The 21,543-nt window shown below is 41.0% G+C and overlaps 1 protein-coding gene across 2 annotated transcripts in view; it reads right to left on the bottom strand.

Annotated features, from left to right (window-relative positions):
* LRP5 (LDL receptor related protein 5) overlaps positions 1-21,543 on the bottom strand; it is a 126,706-nt gene that overhangs the window by 4,921 nt on the left and 100,242 nt on the right. For both annotated transcript variants that reach the window (XM_059849193.1, XM_059849194.1), the window contains exons 9-20: positions 19,828-20,117; positions 17,584-17,810; positions 17,087-17,271; positions 16,496-16,819; positions 15,489-15,691; positions 14,982-15,193; positions 12,935-13,125; positions 9,255-9,464; positions 7,004-7,129; positions 3,898-4,134; positions 3,238-3,348; positions 371-607 (exon numbers count right to left, since the gene is read on the bottom strand). In XM_059849193.1, the coding sequence (XP_059705176.1) occupies positions 371-607; positions 3,238-3,348; positions 3,898-4,134; positions 7,004-7,129; positions 9,255-9,464; positions 12,935-13,125; positions 14,982-15,193; positions 15,489-15,691; positions 16,496-16,819; positions 17,087-17,271; positions 17,584-17,810; positions 19,828-20,117 (2,553 nt within the window). The remainder of the gene's footprint in view (positions 1-370; positions 608-3,237; positions 3,349-3,897; positions 4,135-7,003; positions 7,130-9,254; positions 9,465-12,934; positions 13,126-14,981; positions 15,194-15,488; positions 15,692-16,495; positions 16,820-17,086; positions 17,272-17,583; positions 17,811-19,827; positions 20,118-21,543) is intronic.

Here is a 21,543-nt window from a genome sequence, read left to right as displayed (position 1 = left end):
GTACAGATGAAAACCACTGATACTTGCTTTAATTAGAAAAGCTTTAGTGTGAAGTCCAATTTAAAACACCCCTGTGAAGATTTCACCTGCAATTATTTCATCCCCCAATTTTATTTCCTACCACAAGTAACTCTTGATAACCATAGTAATGTAATTTAAGCAGGAATAGCTGACCAGAGCCATTAAAGTGCAAGAAAAGCTAATAGATTTTTACATATTTGATTCAAATGACAGATTCATCCCAAAATCACTGAGCAGACCAACATCTAAATCCTGCTCCTTGAAAACTCCACACCTAGCAGCCTTTATCGTGTGTAAAACTGGAAATCCAGACAATGGAATGGTGCTGACTGGATGCAAGCACCCTTACCAGTAAAAGTGCCATGCTGAGAACTTCCCGGAGCGATGAAATTGAGAGGGACGTGGGGGGTACCGCTGACATACTCATGTGGAAAGGGGCTGTTGGGGCCGGCGTAGCGCTGGCACACCACCCGCTGGCACACAAAGTACATTCCTCCCATGACAAAAAGGGACAGGATTATCCCAATGACGGGACCGATGGCACTGCTGTGCGGCTGGGACTCGTCTGAGGCTGGCTTCGATTTTTCTGGGAAGAGAGGAGAAGAAAATGAAACATGGTCATTAAACATGGAGCAGTGTACATGCAGCTGTCCTGGAGCTCATTCAGCAGATCAGGCAGCACACAGCTATTCACACAGTGCTTTAAAAGCATCTGCAGCACACTCAGGCATCTGAGACTCCAGATTTTCTGATTCAGTACACAAGACTTCACGCTTCCTCTTCCCTCCATAAAGCAGTAGGAGTAAAGTACTCTTCTTTTTGTCTAGCAATTTATCTTGCAACAGGATTACTTATCTTGACAGAACAACAGTCTAGAAAGTTTCCTTTTCCTCTCTGCCCTCTAAAGTCAGCGGGTCAAAGATGGAGGATACTTGTAAATACTAAGTCCTTAATCAGAGAGCATTGCTCTCTCAGAATCCATTTGGGTTAGCAATAACATGAAAAATCAAGAAAATTTACCAGTAGGGAAGGTATCATATACTAAGCAGTGGATGTCTTCCTAGTTAATACAGGTCTTAAAACAGAATACTTTTCCTTCCTAAAATATTACTTGCTTTCAAAGAAACCCCACCTTACAAATGGGAAGGAAAACACAATCCAAAGTATCTCAAATACTTTCTGCTCATTATTTTTTCCCCTTATGTAGCCAAATGTTAAATAATAAAAGGTGCTGCAGTATTTGAGATGAGCTACACCTCACATCTCTCCCTGATTATGGGTAACACATTCAAAAGTCTTGCCAGATAGACCTGACACCTGTTTTTCACATATGTGATGGTCTTCAGGGAAAGCAATTTTTTCCATGTGATTCACACATTTATTATTTTATTCTTTAACATAAACCAATAGATACATTCAAAAAGTGAAGAAATCAAAATAAACTTGCCCAAAATTTACTTGCTCTGTTCTAACTATAGACCCCTTCCCCCTTGATGAAGTTGTAAGAGGTGAAAGGGTTCATATAAGATTCAGGCCTTCACTTAATAAAATTTTTCTCCAGTGGTTCTGGTTTCCACTTCAGCAGAAGGGAATGAAAAACAACTGGAATTGGAGAAGGAAGATAAGGAAATACAAAGATCTAGGAATAAACTCTTAACAGCTCAGCATCCAGAATTTATTTCTGTCTTAAAGTCTTTATGTTTTTCTTCCACAATTACTAGTGAATGACAACTTTTATGTCAGCTAAGGTCCTAATTTTCAAATAGTCAATTAGTTCAGCCATGATACCAGAAAAAAAGCAAAGCCAAATTTAAAACATGTTCCCAAATAAGCTATTTTAAAACACAAAATTCTCATTTTGGTTAAACCTAGCTTCTTTTGAATGCAAGATCGTTATAATTTTTATTCCCTACTTGAGTTCTTTCCCTCAATCAAGTGGGAAAGCACAGAATGCTCTGTTCCACAAGGAGATCCAGAGGAGACAATCCTATGTCTAAAGACACATTTAAATCAGTTAAGACCTAATTGCAGGACTGGACCCAAAGTGCAAACAGGAAACAGCTGCATTAACTTGGCAGCAAGAAAGTTTGCCAAGTGCATAAAGAAACTGAGGGAAAAAAAAAAAAAAAAGAGGAAGAAGTGGCCCTATATTATCCAGGAAACTGGAGGAACTGAATGAAAGCTAAAGAGATAAACAGAAGATGTGGGAGAAGCATGTTCAGTCTGAAATTTCCAACAGTTTCAGTCTCCATTCTTTTAGCTTTTTTTTTCTATTCACAACTAGGGCTCCTTTCACCATTCTTCTCATGAAGACACTTTTCCTTGCAGTATCCACCACGAAAATGGAAGGAAGAAACAAGGCTACCTTGGACCAAACCTGGTGAACCCTCCTCTCATCCCAGCAGTGGCACAGCTTCTGACAACTGGTGCTTCAAAACACGACAAATCTAAGACACTAAAAACTTCACAATCCACTAAGGCTGGTAATATAGGCAAGGTAAGTGCAGCATTTCTCTACACAAACCCAGTGCAAGCTATTTGTTCAGAATGAGCTACAGACAGAGCAGCACAGCTCTTTTCTTTTATTCTAAAGTGCTTTGTTTCAACTATTCTGCTAAACCACTTGTGTGATTCTAAATGCTCCCTCCATCTGCCCCACTGCCTGAATACTTCATGCTTTAGTCACCCCAACAACAAAACAGAAATTGCAAGAAGAGCAAAAGTAAGTGAATTTTACTGTTCACTCTGGACTGCAAAATAACAGACTCTCTAAGGACTAACACAACAGCTGCCATCAGCATGTCTGTAACTTGTATATACCTACTGCCATGAGAATTCACTTACATTTTTCCCAGAAAAATCAACATCTCTCCATATATTCTTTTCACACCTGCACTGTAAGAGACCAGTCTGTGGTCTCTTGTGGACACTTGCTCATTGCACGTTAGCTCCTCCACATAATTAGCCTCCAGTTTGGCCCTGTTATTGCTGGGGATAGGGCTGCACACTTTTAAAAGCCACCCCAGGCTTAGCAGCAGCTCTGCAAGTTCCCAGGTACTGAGCACAGTCAAATCAGGTTTCCCTAAGGATGGTTCTGGAGGCCCCTCTGCAGTATTCTTCCCTGAAAGAATATTGCTCTGCAAAGCCCTGGGCTCTGCACAGGGGTGCAGAACATGCCCAAACACAGCAGCTGCATGTCAAGAAAAGCCATCTCACCACACATGAGCTCGTCAGAGCCGTCGATGCAATCGGGGAAGGAGTCGCACTGCTGCTTCAGGAGGATGCACTGCCCGCTCGCGCATCGGAACTGGTTGGGCAGACAAATTGCTGCACAGAGAGAAAGGGAAAATCAAGTACTGACAGCACAGGAGCATTTGAGCCTCTTGAGAAAACTGAAACAAATGAGTTTCATATTATGATCAGGTACGTGCCAGAACACTGCTTCAGATAAACTGCAAGCCTGCCAATCTCTGGTTCTTCCCCCTTGCTGTTATACCTCTTACTCAGTGGAGCTCAAATAAAATTCTGACCCCAGTAACTCCCAATCCTTTGTCAAATCAGTCCTGCTAGGGGAAAACTCAGATCAAATCAGCAAGAATCTCTTACATTACCTAACAGAGTGTAGCTGATCACCTGACATGTTAACAAAATGTAGTAATGTGGCATATTATAAAACCTTATATACTCCATACCTATATTATGTATATATAATAGATATATTATGTATAATATATCCTTGCTAAGTAACTGCTAGATATCTGTATTCAGGAACTTCTGACTTTACAGAAAGGACTTGTATCTTTACATTTCAAGAACAGTTAGAATTCCAAAGGGATGCTTGTGTTAGAACCATGAGTTCAGGAAAACTGATCTTACTATCACAATCTGCTTCATCAGATTTATCTTGACAGTCGATTTCTCCATTACACCGCAAGTGGGCATCAATGCACTGTCCCTTCTCACACTGGAACTGGGATGCAGAGCATATGGGGCAGCTGTCTTCATCACTCTGGTCATCACACTCAGGAAACCCATCACACCTCCATGCCATTGGGATACAGTCAATCTCTCCAGTGGCACACGTAAACTGGTCTGGGGAGCAAGTTGGAGGCTCTGGAGAAAGAGAAAAGAGATCAGATTAATATACTCAACCTTATCCCTTTCAATAGAGTAAAAGTAGGACAGAGTTTGTCAAGAAAAGCACTTCTTCTTCCCCTGGAGTTCTTCTCTGACTACACTAAGATTCCAGCATAAAGGAAAACATGATTTTGCATAGGGAATGAAATTTTACCAACTTCATAATAAAAATTGGATGTATGCTGATAGAAGAAGTTTGCTTTAGCAGTCAAGCACTGAACTAAGGACAGCAGCTACAAATACTCTACAAATACTTTGTCTCTAACAGCCACCTTTTGGAAGACACTGTCAAATTCAAAAGAATACTCATTTTCTGATTGCAAACCAGATTCTAAACAATTCTAATCCCTTCTTCATTAAAAAACCTGACACATCTAGTTAATTAGCAATGAATACATCTAAAACACACAACGTGTAGCTTCTACAGTATCTGTTTCATTATATTTCCAGTGGTTTTCCCACAAAAAAAAATTCTGAGTCAGTTATGAATTGAAAAATACGAATGGAGAAAAAAAAATCTTTATAGGACTGGTAAACATTAAGCTAAGCTCTCTTGCTGGAAAGTCTCTGGGCTGCAGGTCAGTGAAGGTTCAGAGAGCAGAGTAAGGAGCACTGCAGACCTGCCCTTACAATCTTATATTCTCTCACTACAGACACAGACCACTTTAACTTGTGCACGGCCATTTTTATGTTTGTTGAACCCAAAAAAGCTGGGACTTCCTTCAAGTTTGACTTTTCATGGACCCCAAGACCCTGGTATGACTCCTTTTCATGTCCACACTGCTCTTCAAGTTGCAGTGAGGCACTGACAGCATTAGACAGCAGCTACAACCCCATACAGAGATGTATGGGGTTGTATGCCTTATAAGAGCAACAATTATGTTCTTATAAGGCATCCAAAACTGCTTTCTTCAGAATGTCAGGAGACAAACACAATCCAGGTGAAGGATCTATTGCAAAAAATGCTCCAGATTCTCACCTACAGCAAGTTAGCACACAATTTTCCACTACTGTTATCAATGAAAGAAACAGACAATGGGCAAGTCCACGCAGTTGTTGTCAGTAGCAATTAGGTACAGTCAAAAAAAAGGGAGCCATCTCAAAATAGCCCTGCAGCAATCACATACATTTCCACTGATTTGAAAAGCTGCTGGGTCAAAGCCCTGTGACATAATGACATCGTTTAGCAGAGGCAGCCACTCCTCCCCACAACTGCTGCTGCCCAGTAATGCTCTGAGTAGATGCTTCACCTCTTGGATTAAGAGAGAACCACACCATACCCTACCTATAACAACAGTATGACCAAGCTAGAGGAGTGCTCTGGCACTGGATGGTAACACTCCTCTGGAAGCCCAGTGGGCTGTTCTTAAGATTCAGGCTCAAGAATGGACTTCACAAAGAACCCAGCATAAGGAAAGTTTCTTAGCTGTATGAGTATTTTTTTCTCCTGAGGGTGGTGCTAAAAATTCTAGAATTACATGCAAACAAGAGGTTGAAAAACAAAATGCAAATAAAAATCAAAATGTGCTTGAGTCTTGAAAAAAATTACGATTTTTTAAAGTTCCTAATTTATAATTATTTGAAGAAGCAATATGAGAATTACAAATGGAGCCAGTGTCCTGACAGTTGTAGATAAGATAAAGATGCCAGACACACACATTAAGGAGAATTATATTTTGATACAAGTGTAATTCAACAGACAGATCACTACTTCTGCATTTAAAGGCACATGTAATGTTGCACTGTGCTTGCACTTGGCAAGAACAAGCTTGCATTAAAAAACTTGACAAAAGCATTTGTAAGGATGTCCAGAACACGGACAAATGTTCCCCAGCCAACTAAGCTATTTTGAAACATTGAGTAGTGGCTGTTACTAGGACAGACAAGATGGGTTAAAAAGAAGTTGTTGCAGGCTTAGTGAAAGACTAGGAAAAAAAAAAGACACTGAAATGGAGGCCCCTGAATTTTTAGATTTATAGCTGAAGACCCAAAGGAGTGGAATATGAGACTCTCTCACTGTCCACGTTGTGCAACAACACTACAGCAAGATGTATAATTAGATTGATACACCCTGCCCTCCCCATGTAACCACCACTACTCCAAAGCCACATAACTTGTTGTGGTCATGGGAAAGAAAACAGTTTATCATGGAAATGACTGTCCCACGGGAGTTCAGAGTTCAGCCAGAAAATGAAATCCACAGCAAAATAAATACATGAGAAGTCAAGAGGACCAACAGAGCCAAACAAGTTAAGATATAATGCTTCCCAAAAAGAAACAATGTTCTGTTTTGAATCCCCTCTGCAAGTGTAATGTTAACAGTTTTTAACAGTACTAGGATGGTAAAAGGGAAGGCTAAAGGAAAAGTCTACCATGTGGAAAGAAGAGAGCTACCCTAATTAAAAAGAACAATGCATTTGATAAGTAGCCAGTACAGTGTTTCACATTATAAGGCCAAATTAATTTCAAAGACTGGAGTCTCATACTCTGGGAATCATAGGCACAATTTCTGCTGCTACATCATCACAGGCTGATGCACTGTAACATCATCTTATAAACACTTGTTAAAAGCACAAACCTGTCACATCATACAATTATAAAAATCTCAGTAGAAGATGCAAGCCTTTTAAGGTCAAAGAAAAATATTCTGCTCATAATGAGAAGTCACTTGTGCCCAAAACCTCAAGCAGAAAACAGCTGGTAGAACTACCAAAGACTAATTTAACACATGATGCAGCACAACATATACAGAAAAACTGTAAATCCACATTTTGGACTGGAATGCAACCTCAGCCACCATATTTTTGATACAAATTGATTAGCAGTGCTGTTAAACATAACTCACCTCCACATGTTAAGAGATTCTGTAGAAGCACAAGGTGCTCAGGGCATGAACATCTTGGAGTTCCATCCCCTTTGGCAATGCAGATGTGTGAACACCCACCGTTGTCACGGGAGCATGGATGCACAGCTGGTGAAACACACAAAAATAATATTATGTAGCCACAAAAATAATATTACATAGCATAAAAGAAATTCTAACTATTCCTCAATAGGGCAAAATCAAAAACTACTCACAAACCACTTCTGTCTGAGTCACCAAGATTTCACTACAAATTATTAGGAAGACACATGCAGGATTTTTCAGTTCAATGTTTGAAAGCTATTTATTACTTCATAAGTACAAAATTTCTCCCAGTAATAGTAATAGAACAACCTGATTAAGTTGAAGATGTCCCAGCCCCTTGCAGGGGGTTGGAACTGGATGACCTTCAAAAGGTCTCTTCCAACCCAAACCATTCTATGATTCTATCATATGGAGACCTTTCAAGAACTTCTAAAAAGAATTTGTGAGCTGAGGTGAAGAGAACTGAAAAGGCAGATTTGAGAAGGCTGCATTTATGTCTTACCTAGATGACCCCCCCCTGCATTTCTAGGGTAGGCATCAAGAAACAATGTATGTCTTTGTTAAAAGGCAGGAAGCTACACATTTGTGTTCCCAATCAGTTACCCTGAGATGTCCTAAAAGAACGATTTTCTAATGAACATTAGGTGGATAAGAAACAGGCACAGAGATGGGAGGTCACTGTCTGATGATCCCAGCCCAAAGGAGTCAGAAGAGACTCAGTCTCTTGCCTGCTTATTCAGGCTGATAGCTGAGCATCTGCTGCAGCAACCTGTGGGGCTACAGCCTGTGTTATTTGTGATGCTGCTGAACAGTGCATTCTTTCCTGCTGCTCAGCACCAAGAATTTACACGGGGAAGAAATTGTATAGATATCATAATTTCTCTGCCAAAGTTGTTTTCCAACTGTCCCAGCTTCTCAGCAACCTGCTTTCTACCTTTAAGAAATTAATTAGTTTATACAGCGTTTCAGGCAAGTGCATGCATATATCCCTGCATGTGCCTATGTACTCCCCTGCTGTAACAGAAATCACCCATGTAGAAATTTTTCAGCTGCAAAAGAGAATTCTTTTTCCCGATCTTAAATAAACACATGGGGGAAAAGCAAACTTCTTTTTCAACACTGTTGAGAATTAAAACAAATCTTTTTGCTTCAGTCAGTATTACCTTTGAAATATACCCAATAGATGTGAAATGTGTGAAGTAGCACAAAAGAAGAAGAGCTGGGTATTATGAAAGAAAGAAAGAACCTCTAGGTCATGATTACCCCCTAGAATCTACTACAGCTTAAATGCTTATGTTATCTGATTTGTAACAGCTTACCCACATACACAAGTTCAAAAATACTTCCAGCCATCACAGACACTAATGTAAGTGACACAGAGAGTTTGTTGTGAAGTTGAATAATTTCTTCTGAAAATTAAAGAATTATACACCAATGTACCCTCCCTATATAAGACCACACATGACTGGCCACAAAGACCTCTGTCTCCCACATTTTGTTTGTGATTTTGTATTCTCTTTTACAATCCCATTAAGCAGGAGGAGCTGTAGGTTGTCACTTTGAGGAGTGACTACTTGAAGAGGTTTCTGCACTCTCCACCAAACCACAGTAATTTGGACTACTCCTCCAGAAAAAGAACATCCTGCTTGCATGACCCCTTTCAGATGTGAGCACCTAAAATGCTCCACCTCTGCAGGGAGGAAAATTCCCCATCCACAGTACAACTCATTGTAGGAGCTTCCTCCCCATTTTGCCTCCCTCACTGCAGGCTTTTACATCATCCACTGTACTGAGCTGAAGCAGACATTCCTTTACTTGGGAGTCTGAAGCACCTGGAGACAAGGCAAGTACAACCCTTCTGGTTAGAGTTTTTTCCAAGACAATTACTTGACTGTACTTAGAAAATTAACAGTCAGAATTTTAAATAGCTTTTAGACTGAATTCAGGGTCACGTGAGCTTGCACAAAGCAGGTAACTCAGTGCCATGATACCACATGTTCTAGCTGGGCAGCAATAGTCCCCTCGACAAGAAGGAGAAATTTGTTTCTCCTCCTCTCCTGCAACCCTGACTGGTCAAGTTGAAAGCATTCCATGGCTTATTTGAAGCCCATGGGCAACATTATTACAACATCCAGCCGGATGAGGACTTTGAGATACAATGACCAAGACATCAGATTCTGAAACTCACAGAATTCTTCCATATCAAGCTCTTCCACAGCATGAATGCCTGTTAGGTGAGCAATCCTGCCTTGAATTCTAGTCCTTTTGTACCCATTCACTTTCTCCACTCTCTCAATCATCTGCTGCTGACGATCAATCCAATACAGGTGATTCCCCAGCACAGTGAGTCCCATGGGCTGAAGAATGTTGGAGTCCTCCAGGGTCACACGGTTGGCACCTGAGACCAACAAAAACAAAGATTAGTTGGACACCAATCAACTTCTAAGTTATTCCTTAAAAAAACATCAAAAAGCAACATCCCAGCTAAAACCAAACCAAACCAAAGCTTGGAGACAGTGAGCTACAAGGTCATTGACTTCATCTGTCCCTGCTTGCTCAGTCTCATCTCAGGTAAATGCTACCAGTGCCACGTCTGGAGGGCAAGCAGATACAACGTGAAACCCAGCTCATCTCTGCACAGCCTGGCTGGTCAGCCAGCCATGCTCAGCCCCACACTGGCATCTCTGTGATGTGCAGCTGTGAGCACTCCCAAAAACTGATACAGACTCAGCTCTTGGGCCAAAGGTTTCCAGTGCACTTACACACGGAGCTGTACATTTGTTCTGGAATACATATGCGAGAGCGAAATGCAACCACTTCAGTTTCACTGCCGTTACTCAAACAGAACATATTCATCATGCAAAGCAAGAGGCAAGTACCAAACCTTGTCACAGCCTATGTGACAACCACAGATATATGATCAAGAAAGAAAAGCTCTTTAAAAAAAACCAACTTTTTTTATTTAGTAACCTACCAGAAAACCCAAACTTTAAATTACTCAATATGCTCCTAAATAGGAACACTGTCAAATGCTCAGGCTCTCTGCTTTATAAAAATGTGTGAAAATCTGCTTTAAGCCAGTGAGCAAAAAAGAGGTCAAGTAAAAATGCATTTATTATCAGTTTTCACTTTAATTACTTGCATCTTATGCAGTCTTCTACTGCATACTGTCCTACACTTAAGAGGTCATTTAGTTATGGCTTTTATTATTCTTTTCTAGGGTGAGGATATTCCAAATTATTCTATTAATTCTCTGAAACTATTCCAAATTATTCTATTAATTCCCTGAAACTATTCAGAATATGTGTATGTGTATGCCTGTGTAACTGGATATATTTGATTTAAAAAATTAAAATTCAAAACAAAATCATAACTTGGTGCTGCTTCTGGTCTCATAATTAATTTTGGAACTATGACCTTATGTCTGCTTGTATATAAAAAATGTAAGTTTTTAGTATCTACACAAAATGAGATTACAGAATCCACATAATAAAAGTGCAATGAGAACTGAATTCAACTAATTTGCTGCATAAATGATGCAGAGCTCAGCTAAGCATGAGCAGCTTCTATTAGTTTTGCTGTTAGAACAGCTCCAGAGGAGGGTCATGAAGATGATGAGAGGGCTGGAGCACCTCTCCTAAGAGAACAGGCTGAAAGAGCTGGGGTTGTTCAGCCTGGAGAAGAGAAGGCTCTGGGTAGACCTTAAAGGAGCCTTCCATGATGCTTAAAGGGAGCTTCTAAAAAAGAGGGAGACTGACTTTTTGTATGGGCAGATAGTGGTAGGACAAGGGGGAATGGTTTTAAGCTAAAGGAATTTAAAACCAGCTTTTGGTCTAACTCCAACTTAAAAATTCCAGAACCCTGTAAAGAAAACTGTTAGATGGGTTTATAGTTCTTTCATCCCCCTCTGAAAGTAAAGCACTGGACATCTGAGGCTATTCCCTGATTTAGCAGGATACCGTTTTAATCACGGTACAGCGCAAACTTCAGGAATCTCCACAACCATGTCACCTTTACAAGTCTACAATGGAATAATAAAGCCACTACCAGAATATCTAGACCAGTTTAATTGGCATGAAGGATGCTATGCACAATTTTGGTCCCATTTATTCAGCAGCCTTAGTTTACGCTAAAAACCTTTTCCTAACATATGCCTGTTTTGCTTAGAAAACTATTTTCTCAAAATATTTTTTCAAAAGTATTTTGCTCAGAAAATACTATTTAGAAGAAGTAATTCAAATCAACATCACTTTGGCTCTCAAATTTCTCCTGAAGTTGCAATGCAAGACTGAAAAGCATTGTAAAAATAAAAATATGCTGCTAACTCATTTAAAAATCACCATCACACTGAATCAAATTACAGTGATCTCAACTGGATGAAATATAACCAGACTTTTCTGGCTACAGATACATCTCTCTCTAGTTCATAGACATTGTTTTCTTTTAATCCTGTAGCTTCCCTGCTCTTGTATTACCTATAACTTCGATTCTTTGGCTGTGATTGGATATGGTTTCTATATAATTTTACCTGGTGCCTCTTCCATCTTCTCTTGGATACAACTCCAGCATACCTGCATAACATGAAGCCTTGCCATTTTACTTTTGTCATTTTACTTTTAAATGCTTTCCTAGCACATTTCTTTTATCACTAGAGAAGGCCCTCTCAATACCTCTGATGCGTTTTGTGTTATGTGTCCCGCTCTGTCACCTTTTCTTCTCAAATGTGGTTTGTTTCATAGGTCAAAGTCTCATCTTCCTCTTATCTTCTTTTCTGCTACACATTTTTGTAGGGCCTCTGATGCCTATCCTGGACTGAACATTTTGTGGCTGCTCAGGCAGTTTGACAATACTCCCTTATTCAGCCTGGTAACTGATGAAAGACATGGGCTGCTCTACCTTTCCATCCCATCTGCAGCTTCATTGTCTTTATCCTCTCCTTGGCAGAGTCTAAATCAGTTTTAGCTGCTCAAAAGCAAACTATCCTTGCAAAAAGGTGAGCAACCTTCTGCTGTTTTAGTTCATTGCTCACTGCAACACAAGGGAAGGATATGACTACATGGCAGGAAGAGTCCCCAGAATTGGAGATTCACCCCTCTATGGCATGTACCAATCACTACAACAGCCCAGCTTCTATTCCTTCACACTTGTTCCCTTCTCTCTGCACTGTCTTTATGGGCTTCACTTCTTGATACATGGATGACGGTAAGAGAACAAGTCATGAGACAGAAAGCAGGGCCATTGCATCCTCTCTTCTATACTGCTCACCAGAGCAAATTTCTCCACTTCTTCAGCACTATCAAGTGCTTTTAAAAGTCAGTGATGAACTCTCTAAGATCCATGAGGTGCTATTGCTTTGTACATGGAGTAATGCTTTATATTACTAATGTGGGAAAAGTGCAATGGCATCTCTCCACTGTGTTGCAATAATGCTGTTTCAGATGAGTAGACTTATCACCCAGATTAGAAAACCACCAAACATTGCCCTTTCTTCTGTTTGTTTTTTTTTCAAGCTACCTTGATTTACTAAGCTGTAAGCTCCAGAGAAAGAAAAATCGAAAAGTATGCAAACTTTTCAAACCACTAAGAAAAAAAAGGGGCACAGAGGAGGTTATTTAGGAGTGCCATGACTAACAACGCTTTCGGAACACATCAAAAGTCAAATGGCTGTCTTGGAGGGTGTCAATCATTACAGTCATGACTATTCTAATTACATCAAAGATGGGAGCCCACCAGCAATTGCTGTCTGTGACTGCCTACACAGAACTGGCAGCGGTGGAGATGAAAGTCACCAGGCTCAGCATCAAAGAGGGAACGATGTCCTGTACATGCTAACACTGTGCTGCAAATGTTTAACTTCATAGCACATACCTGACAGGTCACAGCTCTCAATGCGCTTCAGATCTGCGTCCACCCAGAAAAGCTTTCCAAGTTTGTTGTCAACCACCAGTGCTACCGGTCGGATCAAGCCAGTTGTGAAAAGCACTTCCCTCTCTGTGCCATCCAGGGCTGCACGCTCAATCTTGGGAGCTCTCTCCTGCATGTTGGTGAAGTACATGTACCTGAGAAGAGAGAGAGCACCGCTGAACTGGGGCTCCAGGGACAGGCCATTCCCCTCTGCGCGCAGGGTCTCGTAACCCACGTTGTAAGAGGGAATGGTTTCACAGGCACGGCTGCCGTGACTGCTCCCAGGAGCAAGATCCAGAACCAAACATCTGCTAACTGACACACTCAGCCTGAAGTTAGAAGGATTTCTCTCCTGACCATAAGTGCCTCAGCACTGCTGCACCAGCAGCACTGCTCCTACACGGAGTTGGGGTTTGTAAGAGACCAGCACAGACCTTCTGCAACTCTCCCTGGGTAGAGCTGTCCCCACTTACAAATCAAAGTCCAGAAGTTCTTTCTGACAAAAAAAAAACATTAACCACCACCTCCCCTCCTTCTGGGTAACTTTTCCTTCTCAGGAAGTAAAATTTCCTACCAAACTTGAGACAAGATTACAAAAGAACAACTGAGAATGGCATGTTCCTGACATCTTAGTTCCATGAATTCTTTATATCTGTCTAAGCCGGGTCAGTTGCAAACAAAATCAGTCTCTGTCCTCCTCATGCATAGAGAAAAAAGGGTTTGTCCACCCCTACGATGAACTGAGACCTCTTTAAAGGAAAAGTCCACTATTTTTTCAGTGGTGAGTAACATGGGCAAAGTCTCCAACAGCATGGGCTGCATTGCTCCACAGCCTTTCCTTATGGCCCAAGGAGGGGAGGCAGCAGTCAGAACATGCACCCAGGGGAGAGGTGGAGGAAGGAATTTCTGTAATCATGGCAGAAGCCATTGAAGATCACTCATTCAGGTCTCCCAGACACTCACAGTGTTTAACATACTGTCTTCCTGATCTTTTCTCCTTTAATTGTGAAACGGATTTAGTGTTAAATCACTTGAAAACCTGAGCAGAAAAGTTGAGAGTCAACTTTCAACAAACCCAAACTCCCATTTTAATGGAGAAAGCAGATAAGCTTTTATAAATACAAACTATATCCAAGTGACTTAGTCCCAATAAGATTAGAATCTTTCCTCTAATCCCCCTCTCCCCACAACAGTTTTTGAACAGTGCAGAGTACACTGGTGTAAAACACCAGTCCTATAAATGCTCCAGACAGAGTCTCTGGGTACTACTGTATCCACACATTTGTGAAATATTGTCATTCAACATCTGTCAAGCACATGGTAAGCCATTTAGCTGTAAACTGGGATTTAAGCATCTAACTTATTCAAGGGAACAGTAAAGCACCATCCATCTTTGACATCTAAGAAGGAAGCTACTAGCTACCAGAAGCAGAGAGAGTGTCTGCTGAATCTAACAAAGCAATATATTTTCCTCCCATGGGAAATCACTCTAGAGCATCCCACCTGCTTCAATTCATTCCAGAGGTTTTTAAGACCCACATTATATCAGAACTAAGTTAAAAATGTATAGAATATAAGGGGTTCAAGTGTTTAAGCTCTATACAACTACATTAGCAGGAATAGTTGCATCAAATTCGAGGCTCTTTCTTTACCCCTGGAAACATTTGTTTTATGATGACTAAACAATTATAACCCAGATTCTGAGGTGATACAGACTCTCTCGGTTTTGTTATCAGGTGGCAGGGCTGTGCATCCACAGAGAGAACAGTACAAGGTGGTTTTAGTTTGCTGTCACCACCTGGGTGAGTGCCTCACACATGGAGGCAAAGGAGAGAACAGGAAGAGAAAGCTGGATACCTCCAGAACCCAGAACTGGATAAGCAGTCAGCTACACCCTGAGCAAAACTCAAAACTTCTCTTTGCAGAAATAGGCAGATGCTGACAAGAGTCGCAGGCCCAGAGCTGGCAGACGCCCAGGAGCGCCCTGCACAAGGGGCAGGACGAGGCTCACCCGCGCTCCGCGTTCACGACGATGGCCCTGGGCCTGTCGTGCTCCCCGCGCAGCACCATCCCGATGGACTCGCCGCTCAGCCGGTGCACGTTGACGGAATTCGTGGCCTCGCAGGTCCAGTACAAGGTGTGGCTGTAGATATCAATGCTGAGGTCGTGGGGCTGCTTCTCCGGGTTCTGACTTTGGTTTGGGGTACTCATTACAGTGAAAGGCTGCAAGACAACACATGGGCAACGATTTCCAGCCGTTACTCTGATGATTGACTGAAGAACACCGACTGCACAGAAAGCATGGTTTACCTGCCTGATGCTTTATAAACCCCTAAAACCACAATGCTAAAAACGTTCAGTAATTCTCATATATAAATAGAATATCCATGAGAAAGTGCTGACAAGAGCAGTTGACAGTGATGATCCCTTGGTGTGGCAGATAGAAGAGGAAGGTCAAGCATAAAGCAAAAGCACATAGAAAGACTGAAACAAAACTATGTACAAGATGTACACTTGCCTGGGTGCCATCATCTTTGGCTCTTTTTATAATATTCTGGCGTCCATCCACCCAGTAGATCAATTTATCTAAGGGATCATAATCAATAGCCTTGACATTCCTCAGACCATGCATAGGTAGGATGATATCTGGGCTTTGCTGATCATCAGGTATCATCCTGCTGATGGCAGACTTCTGGCTAAATAGCAGGAAACTGGCAGGGGCTGAAAGAAGCCAAAACAGAATGCATGAGAAAGCACAATTCCCAAAAATATATCTCCACAGAAGAAAGAGAATATTTAGAAAAAAGTCACAAAGAGAACTAATATTTACAATGAAAATTAAATAACTCATAACTGGAGATTTTTGCTATAAAGTTGAAATGTTTCTTTCTTTAGTTATAGAAAGAGATCAGGTCAAATCTGCAGGACCTGCCTTTCAAAAATTCACCCTTTCATTCAGTTAAAATTGCCTTATATGCTACTATGCACACATTTTATATTCATGTGCCATTTTTACCGGAAAATTAAGTTCCTATTTGACAACCAGTCCACTGGCAAGCTTATAATATCACATGCAGGGAGAACACAAACTTTTATGTATTTGAAGTGCATCTGCAAGTTGAGCAGACTACTTCGGAGTTAGACTGCTTTACTGAGTGTTATTTTAGCTGACTTTATCAAGCATGTAAGAGAAAAAGACATTTTTTGTTGGCAATTTCTTTTCCACCACCTACACACTTAGGTAAGGAGTGGGAAAGCTTCACTCACACAGCTGAATCACCTAGAAAGCACTTCTGGTAAAACAAGAAAGACCAGACTTGACAGCGCTGTCATTTCTAAGACCTGAAATACAAATCTTCATGCCTTGTACATGTCACAAAAATAGATATAAAATTCCATACTCTGTCCTCATATTCAAAGATCACTTTTAAAGTCAGAACCTTTGAAACACACTTAGGACCCCTTTCCTTTAGCACCTGGGAGCCACAAGCACTGAAGAACACAATAGCAAACAAAAAGGCTTACAACTACAGTTCCTGCTGTTGGGATCCAAGGTGTAATGAGCAGCACAGCCACACCTAAATCCATTTGGGATGGCAAGGCACAAGTGACCACAATGGCCATTATTCTGCACACAATCATTCAAGCCATCCTGACGAGAAGAATGGAAGACCAATATATCCATCACAAAATCCAGATGGCCCTGAATAAGGGTCCTGTTCTTCCCACTGGTCTTGTCTGCTCTTTCTATGCTGTGAAGATTCCAGTCTGTCCAGTAGATGTAGTCACTGTACTGGGTTAACCCAAATGGATGAGGTAGATCATCTGCTATGATTTCTCGTTCTTGTCCTGCAAAAACAAGGATAACCAACTAAAGCACAATTCCCATGGTATAAAATGAGGTGTGACTGGCATGCAGAAAAATATTTTTCTTCTTTTTAAAATAAAACATCATTTTCCAAATCAGCATCACGGGATTCTTTATTAAGTAGTATTTGCTCAAGAGGTAACATAACATACTATCACTTATATTACTCAAATTTCATATTATTCAATTACTTTACTATGGCCAGTGCATATTTCTGTACTGGCTGGTGTAATAGAACATTAGATTACCCAGCATATTTGATGACTCAATCATGCTTGTGTCTAAGTCAGTCCAGTAGAGCCTTTGGTCCACATAATCAATAGTGAGGTCATTGGCACGCCCCACTTTGTCCACCAAAGTGATGCTGTTTGTCCCATCCATGTAGGCTCGAACGATCCTGGGCTTGCCTCCCCACTCAGTCCAGTACATGTATCTGCAATGAGAAGTGCCACAAAAACAGGACATCAGCCAGGTATAGCTGCATGCTTTGCCTTTCTAAATTTCTTTGCAGCACTTGAAAAAACCACCAAAACACCCACGTGGTTATATGCAGCATGACAATACTCCTTTTTCTAACACGAAGGCAGAATAGTATTTTGGACAATTTTTAATTTTTCATTGTAACCCATAGGATTGTGGAAGGTTTACTGCCTTTTCAAAGACTCTGAAGAAACAGTTGTGCCAAATAACTTGTTACATACAAGAACACCCACACAAAGCTTTGAAAAACAACAGAGTCCCTTACCCTTTGGTGGGATCAAGAGCCAGAGACCTTGGGTTGTCCAGGTCCTTCCACACAAGGACCTGCCTATACTGTCCATCCAGGCGGGCGACTTCGATGCGATTGGTTCCAGTATCTGCCCAGTAGAGGTTCTTGCCCATCCAGTCCACAGCCATTCCCTCAGGATAGTCTAGCCCAAACTCAATCACATGTTCAACAGAGCTCCCATTCATGAAAGCTCGGCTTATGGTCTGGAAAACAATGGTGTAAAAATATTACAGTGCTTATGGATACCCCCACGAAATAAAAAGGAATAATTATCATGAAGTTTGGTGTACAAAAAGAAATTAGTACAAAAAAACCCCAGTTATTGTTACTTTTTAAACAACTAATTTCTGTTGTCCAAAAATACAGACATTCTCAGGAGAAAAACACCTGCATTTTCAGAAAGCCAGTGGTTTCTGATGGCCAAGACACCTGAAAAGAACATGATTTTCAGAAAGCAGTATGTAGCTGAAGATTCTTCCTTGACACCTCTCTCTCTTCTATTTGCACACAAGAAGCTGGTTTTAAAAAATTACTTAATTCCCTGTAATGTTTTAAGTCTCAGAAACACATCTCAGTGGCATCTAAATTAAATTGTTTCTCATAATCAGTCACCTGGAGCGTATCTACATCAGAGTATATCTACTGATCCCATCTACATTTTAGTTATGCACACTCAACAAAATGAGTCAAAGGACAAGCAAGGACTGCACACATATCAATAAGTCACTGCTAACAGCACAGAAACAATCCCCAGGTAAATAGTAACTTCCAGGACCAAATACCCACCCCCAGGACCAAATACCCACCCTTGCTTATCAACACTGAACTCAATCAACACTCTACGTGCCTGCCAATATTTCAGCTATTGATTTTATAACAATTTGGTACATGGATGTGTAAGGGTCAGAGACATTTGACACTTTTAAAGGTAAATGTCAGACCCTGAAATCACGTTGTGTAGTTTTTGAAAATGTGTCCTCTTATAATCAGAGGCACGCAGAGACCAGGGAAGTGGTAGGCACCGAAGGAAAGGGAGATCATTGTGAGCTCTGAAGTTATAATACCTACTCCTAAGCAGCTGGATGTGGGGGACAAGGGGAATGACAACCCAGAGGTGCTGGAAGATACCTGGTATGTATATGAAAATACAGTACGCTGAAAAATTCAGGAGGCAACAAACAAGTAAAATGTTTTCAGTCCTGCACAGAGTGAGACTGAGATCTGCTCTCTGATGCAGCTGAAGTGAGTGCTTTCCAGTACAAATGGTTAAGATGTCCATAACTCCTGCTCTCCACGTGCTTGTGTGAGATTTATTTAGTAACTGTGTCTACACTGCAGCAGTTTATTACACTGGCACTCTTCCTGAAGGAGCAGTATCCACAGCACAAGCAGCACTGCTAACTCTGAAGCACAGCCCTCATTAGTCCTCACAGAGAGGCTATGGAAACTGCCCGAGCCCTCAAGCTCCAAAAGTGAGCTTTGGGCACACTGGCAAGGAAGCTCTGATTGCTCTTGGAAAACCTATTAAGAGTCTAAATAGAACAATTTAGTTGCAGTGAAGTGAATCTGTTATTTTCTACCAAATACTTAGTTCACTTCAATTGGCCAAGTAACCCTGATGAAGAGCACAACCCTGACTTTAGCACGCACCTGGATGTGTACCAAACATCACAGGAAATGTGTTCTGGGGAACACATTGAGATAGAACTGGGGGCAGGTGGGCCCTTTACACAGTGTGGAGGAGACTGGACAAGTTCCCTGGCTTTTTCTGTGCCAAGCTGAAGCCACAGACTAACAGCAAACAATCCAAAGTTCACTTGTCAAATGTTAATACTGAATACTATTGTCTTCCAAATCAAAACTGGAAGAAGATAGAAAACTCAGGGGGCTGCTGAGCTCAATGTTTAAATTACTCTACTCTGACATGAAGTCAGCTTTTCTATAGCAGATACATATATGGATGCAACACATCCAGCATCCAAGATTCAGGCATTAGGTACGAGCAGAGACCGCTCTGGGTTTTTATTTGAAGCAGGAAGATGCCTGTCACCCTACTGTGCATTCAGCAACGCAAGTGTCTTCATCTCCAAGGGTCTCCTTGGATGCAATTCAACGACAACACTGGCAACTGCAGGACAGATCATGTAACAGAGACCTTTGTTAGATCAAAGTAAACTGCTCTGTGGCTTTATAGTCAAGGAATTCACACGTCAGTAATACCTTCAAACTAACATCAGTCCAATAGATTCTGTTATCAGAGACATCAAAATCCAGAGCAGATGCTTCCTTGACTCCAGTAAGAGGAATAGCAACATCATTATTATTGGTTTCAAGGGAAATCCTATGAATTGCTGCTCTGCTTGTGAAAACTAAGAAGGCTTCAGGAATGATGCAAGTCTTCATGTCACTCAACAGCTCAAGGCCAATGGGACAGGCACACCTGGCCTCCTGGGGTGTAAAGAAACACAGATGGCTGCAGCCTCCATTGTTCTCTGCGCATGAATTAGTTCCTTTGAAAAAATAAATAAACAAAACAACAAACCAGAACAGATATTAGTGCATTGAATTAGTTCCTTAAAAAAAAAAACAAAAAAAAATCCAACAACTAAAACAAAACACATATTAGTGCATCGTGAAGGTAAAAGGGAAAGGGGAGCACAGGAGGTTGAGCAATAACACAGTATAATATTCCAAAATAAGTTAACACTATAAGTTGTCAGCAGGGAATAAAAAAATTTTATTTTTAAAAAATAAAAAAAAAGGGCACTCCAAGTGGATTCTTCCTGTCTACCCAGGATTACAAAGCTGGACCTATCCCTTCTATTGTACAAATACCATCTACAAACAGATCTTTCTTGTCTCCACAAAGATTAAATTTGTTCACTGAAGACAGATAATTAATTAGCTACTTTTCACCAAGTACTCCATCTTTGTATCTCTTGGAAACCACCAGCTTTTACAAATGTTCAGCGACACAAAAGGGTGAGAAAAGAGCTGGGTAATCGCAGTCCTTTCCCACCTGTTTAATTTAAAGCTGAGAAGAGTCATTAGCAGAAGCAGTTCCAACAAGATCACCACAATCTCACACTTATTTTTTCATGAGATGGGGATGGACTGTCTAGGGGAAAGTAAGGACCAACACATAAATGAGTGCCTCTCTCCATCTGATGGAACCAAGGATTTAGGTATTTTAAGAATGTTACCACACACACAAAAGAAATTCTCAAAAGATCAGTCTCAACCAGGGTTCTTTTCATTTTCCCTATTTTAGGGCATACGTATTTCAGACCAATGCCATTATTCCATTGTGACTCTTCTCAGTAATTTTAACAGCTGACTAATTAATCTGCTTATTGCTATGCCCAAATTCTGGTGTTCCAGGTAGCTGGAAAATCTGTGGTGCACTGAAGCCAGGAGGTTTGTGACACTTGCTGCACAGTGCCAGCAGAGGACCTCAAACACTGGCTCCACCTTTTAGAGATGCAATGGAAGGACATGGAGATCCAGCTGCTGACACTTTGCTAAGGGCAAGTTTTAGTTGTTAAGTTTTAGGTACAACTGAGATGTTAAGAGTTAATAATCAAGTGCCACATGCTTTGGGGCAGCGTTGTAATGGTGGCTGACTGTGCCTATACCACCCAACAGTGAAAAGCATTCTGCTAACATCATGGGACTTTGCTCTGGAAGGAGAGAGCAGCAGGAAACAGAGCCTTTCTGTGAGAATAATGATTCCTGTAGTACAGAGCAATACAATCCTCATAAAAATGCAAAGAGTGTAGTGAAAGCTGTGGAAGATTTATGTCACTAAAAACTGGAAGCAACTTCTTTTGCAACACTGCATTTTCCCAACTTTAGAAATAATAGATGTATTTTCCTTTCAAACCCATCAGATAACAGTTATTCTCATTACAAGTGATCAACAGCTGCTTAATGAAA

This window comes from Haemorhous mexicanus, chromosome 6, assembly GCF_027477595.1.
Source record: "Haemorhous mexicanus isolate bHaeMex1 chromosome 6, bHaeMex1.pri, whole genome shotgun sequence".
Lineage (NCBI taxonomy): Eukaryota > Metazoa > Chordata > Aves > Passeriformes > Fringillidae > Haemorhous > Haemorhous mexicanus.
The sequence above is the reverse complement of the archived record's forward strand: the minus strand, read 5'-3'. Positions and strand labels throughout refer to the sequence as shown.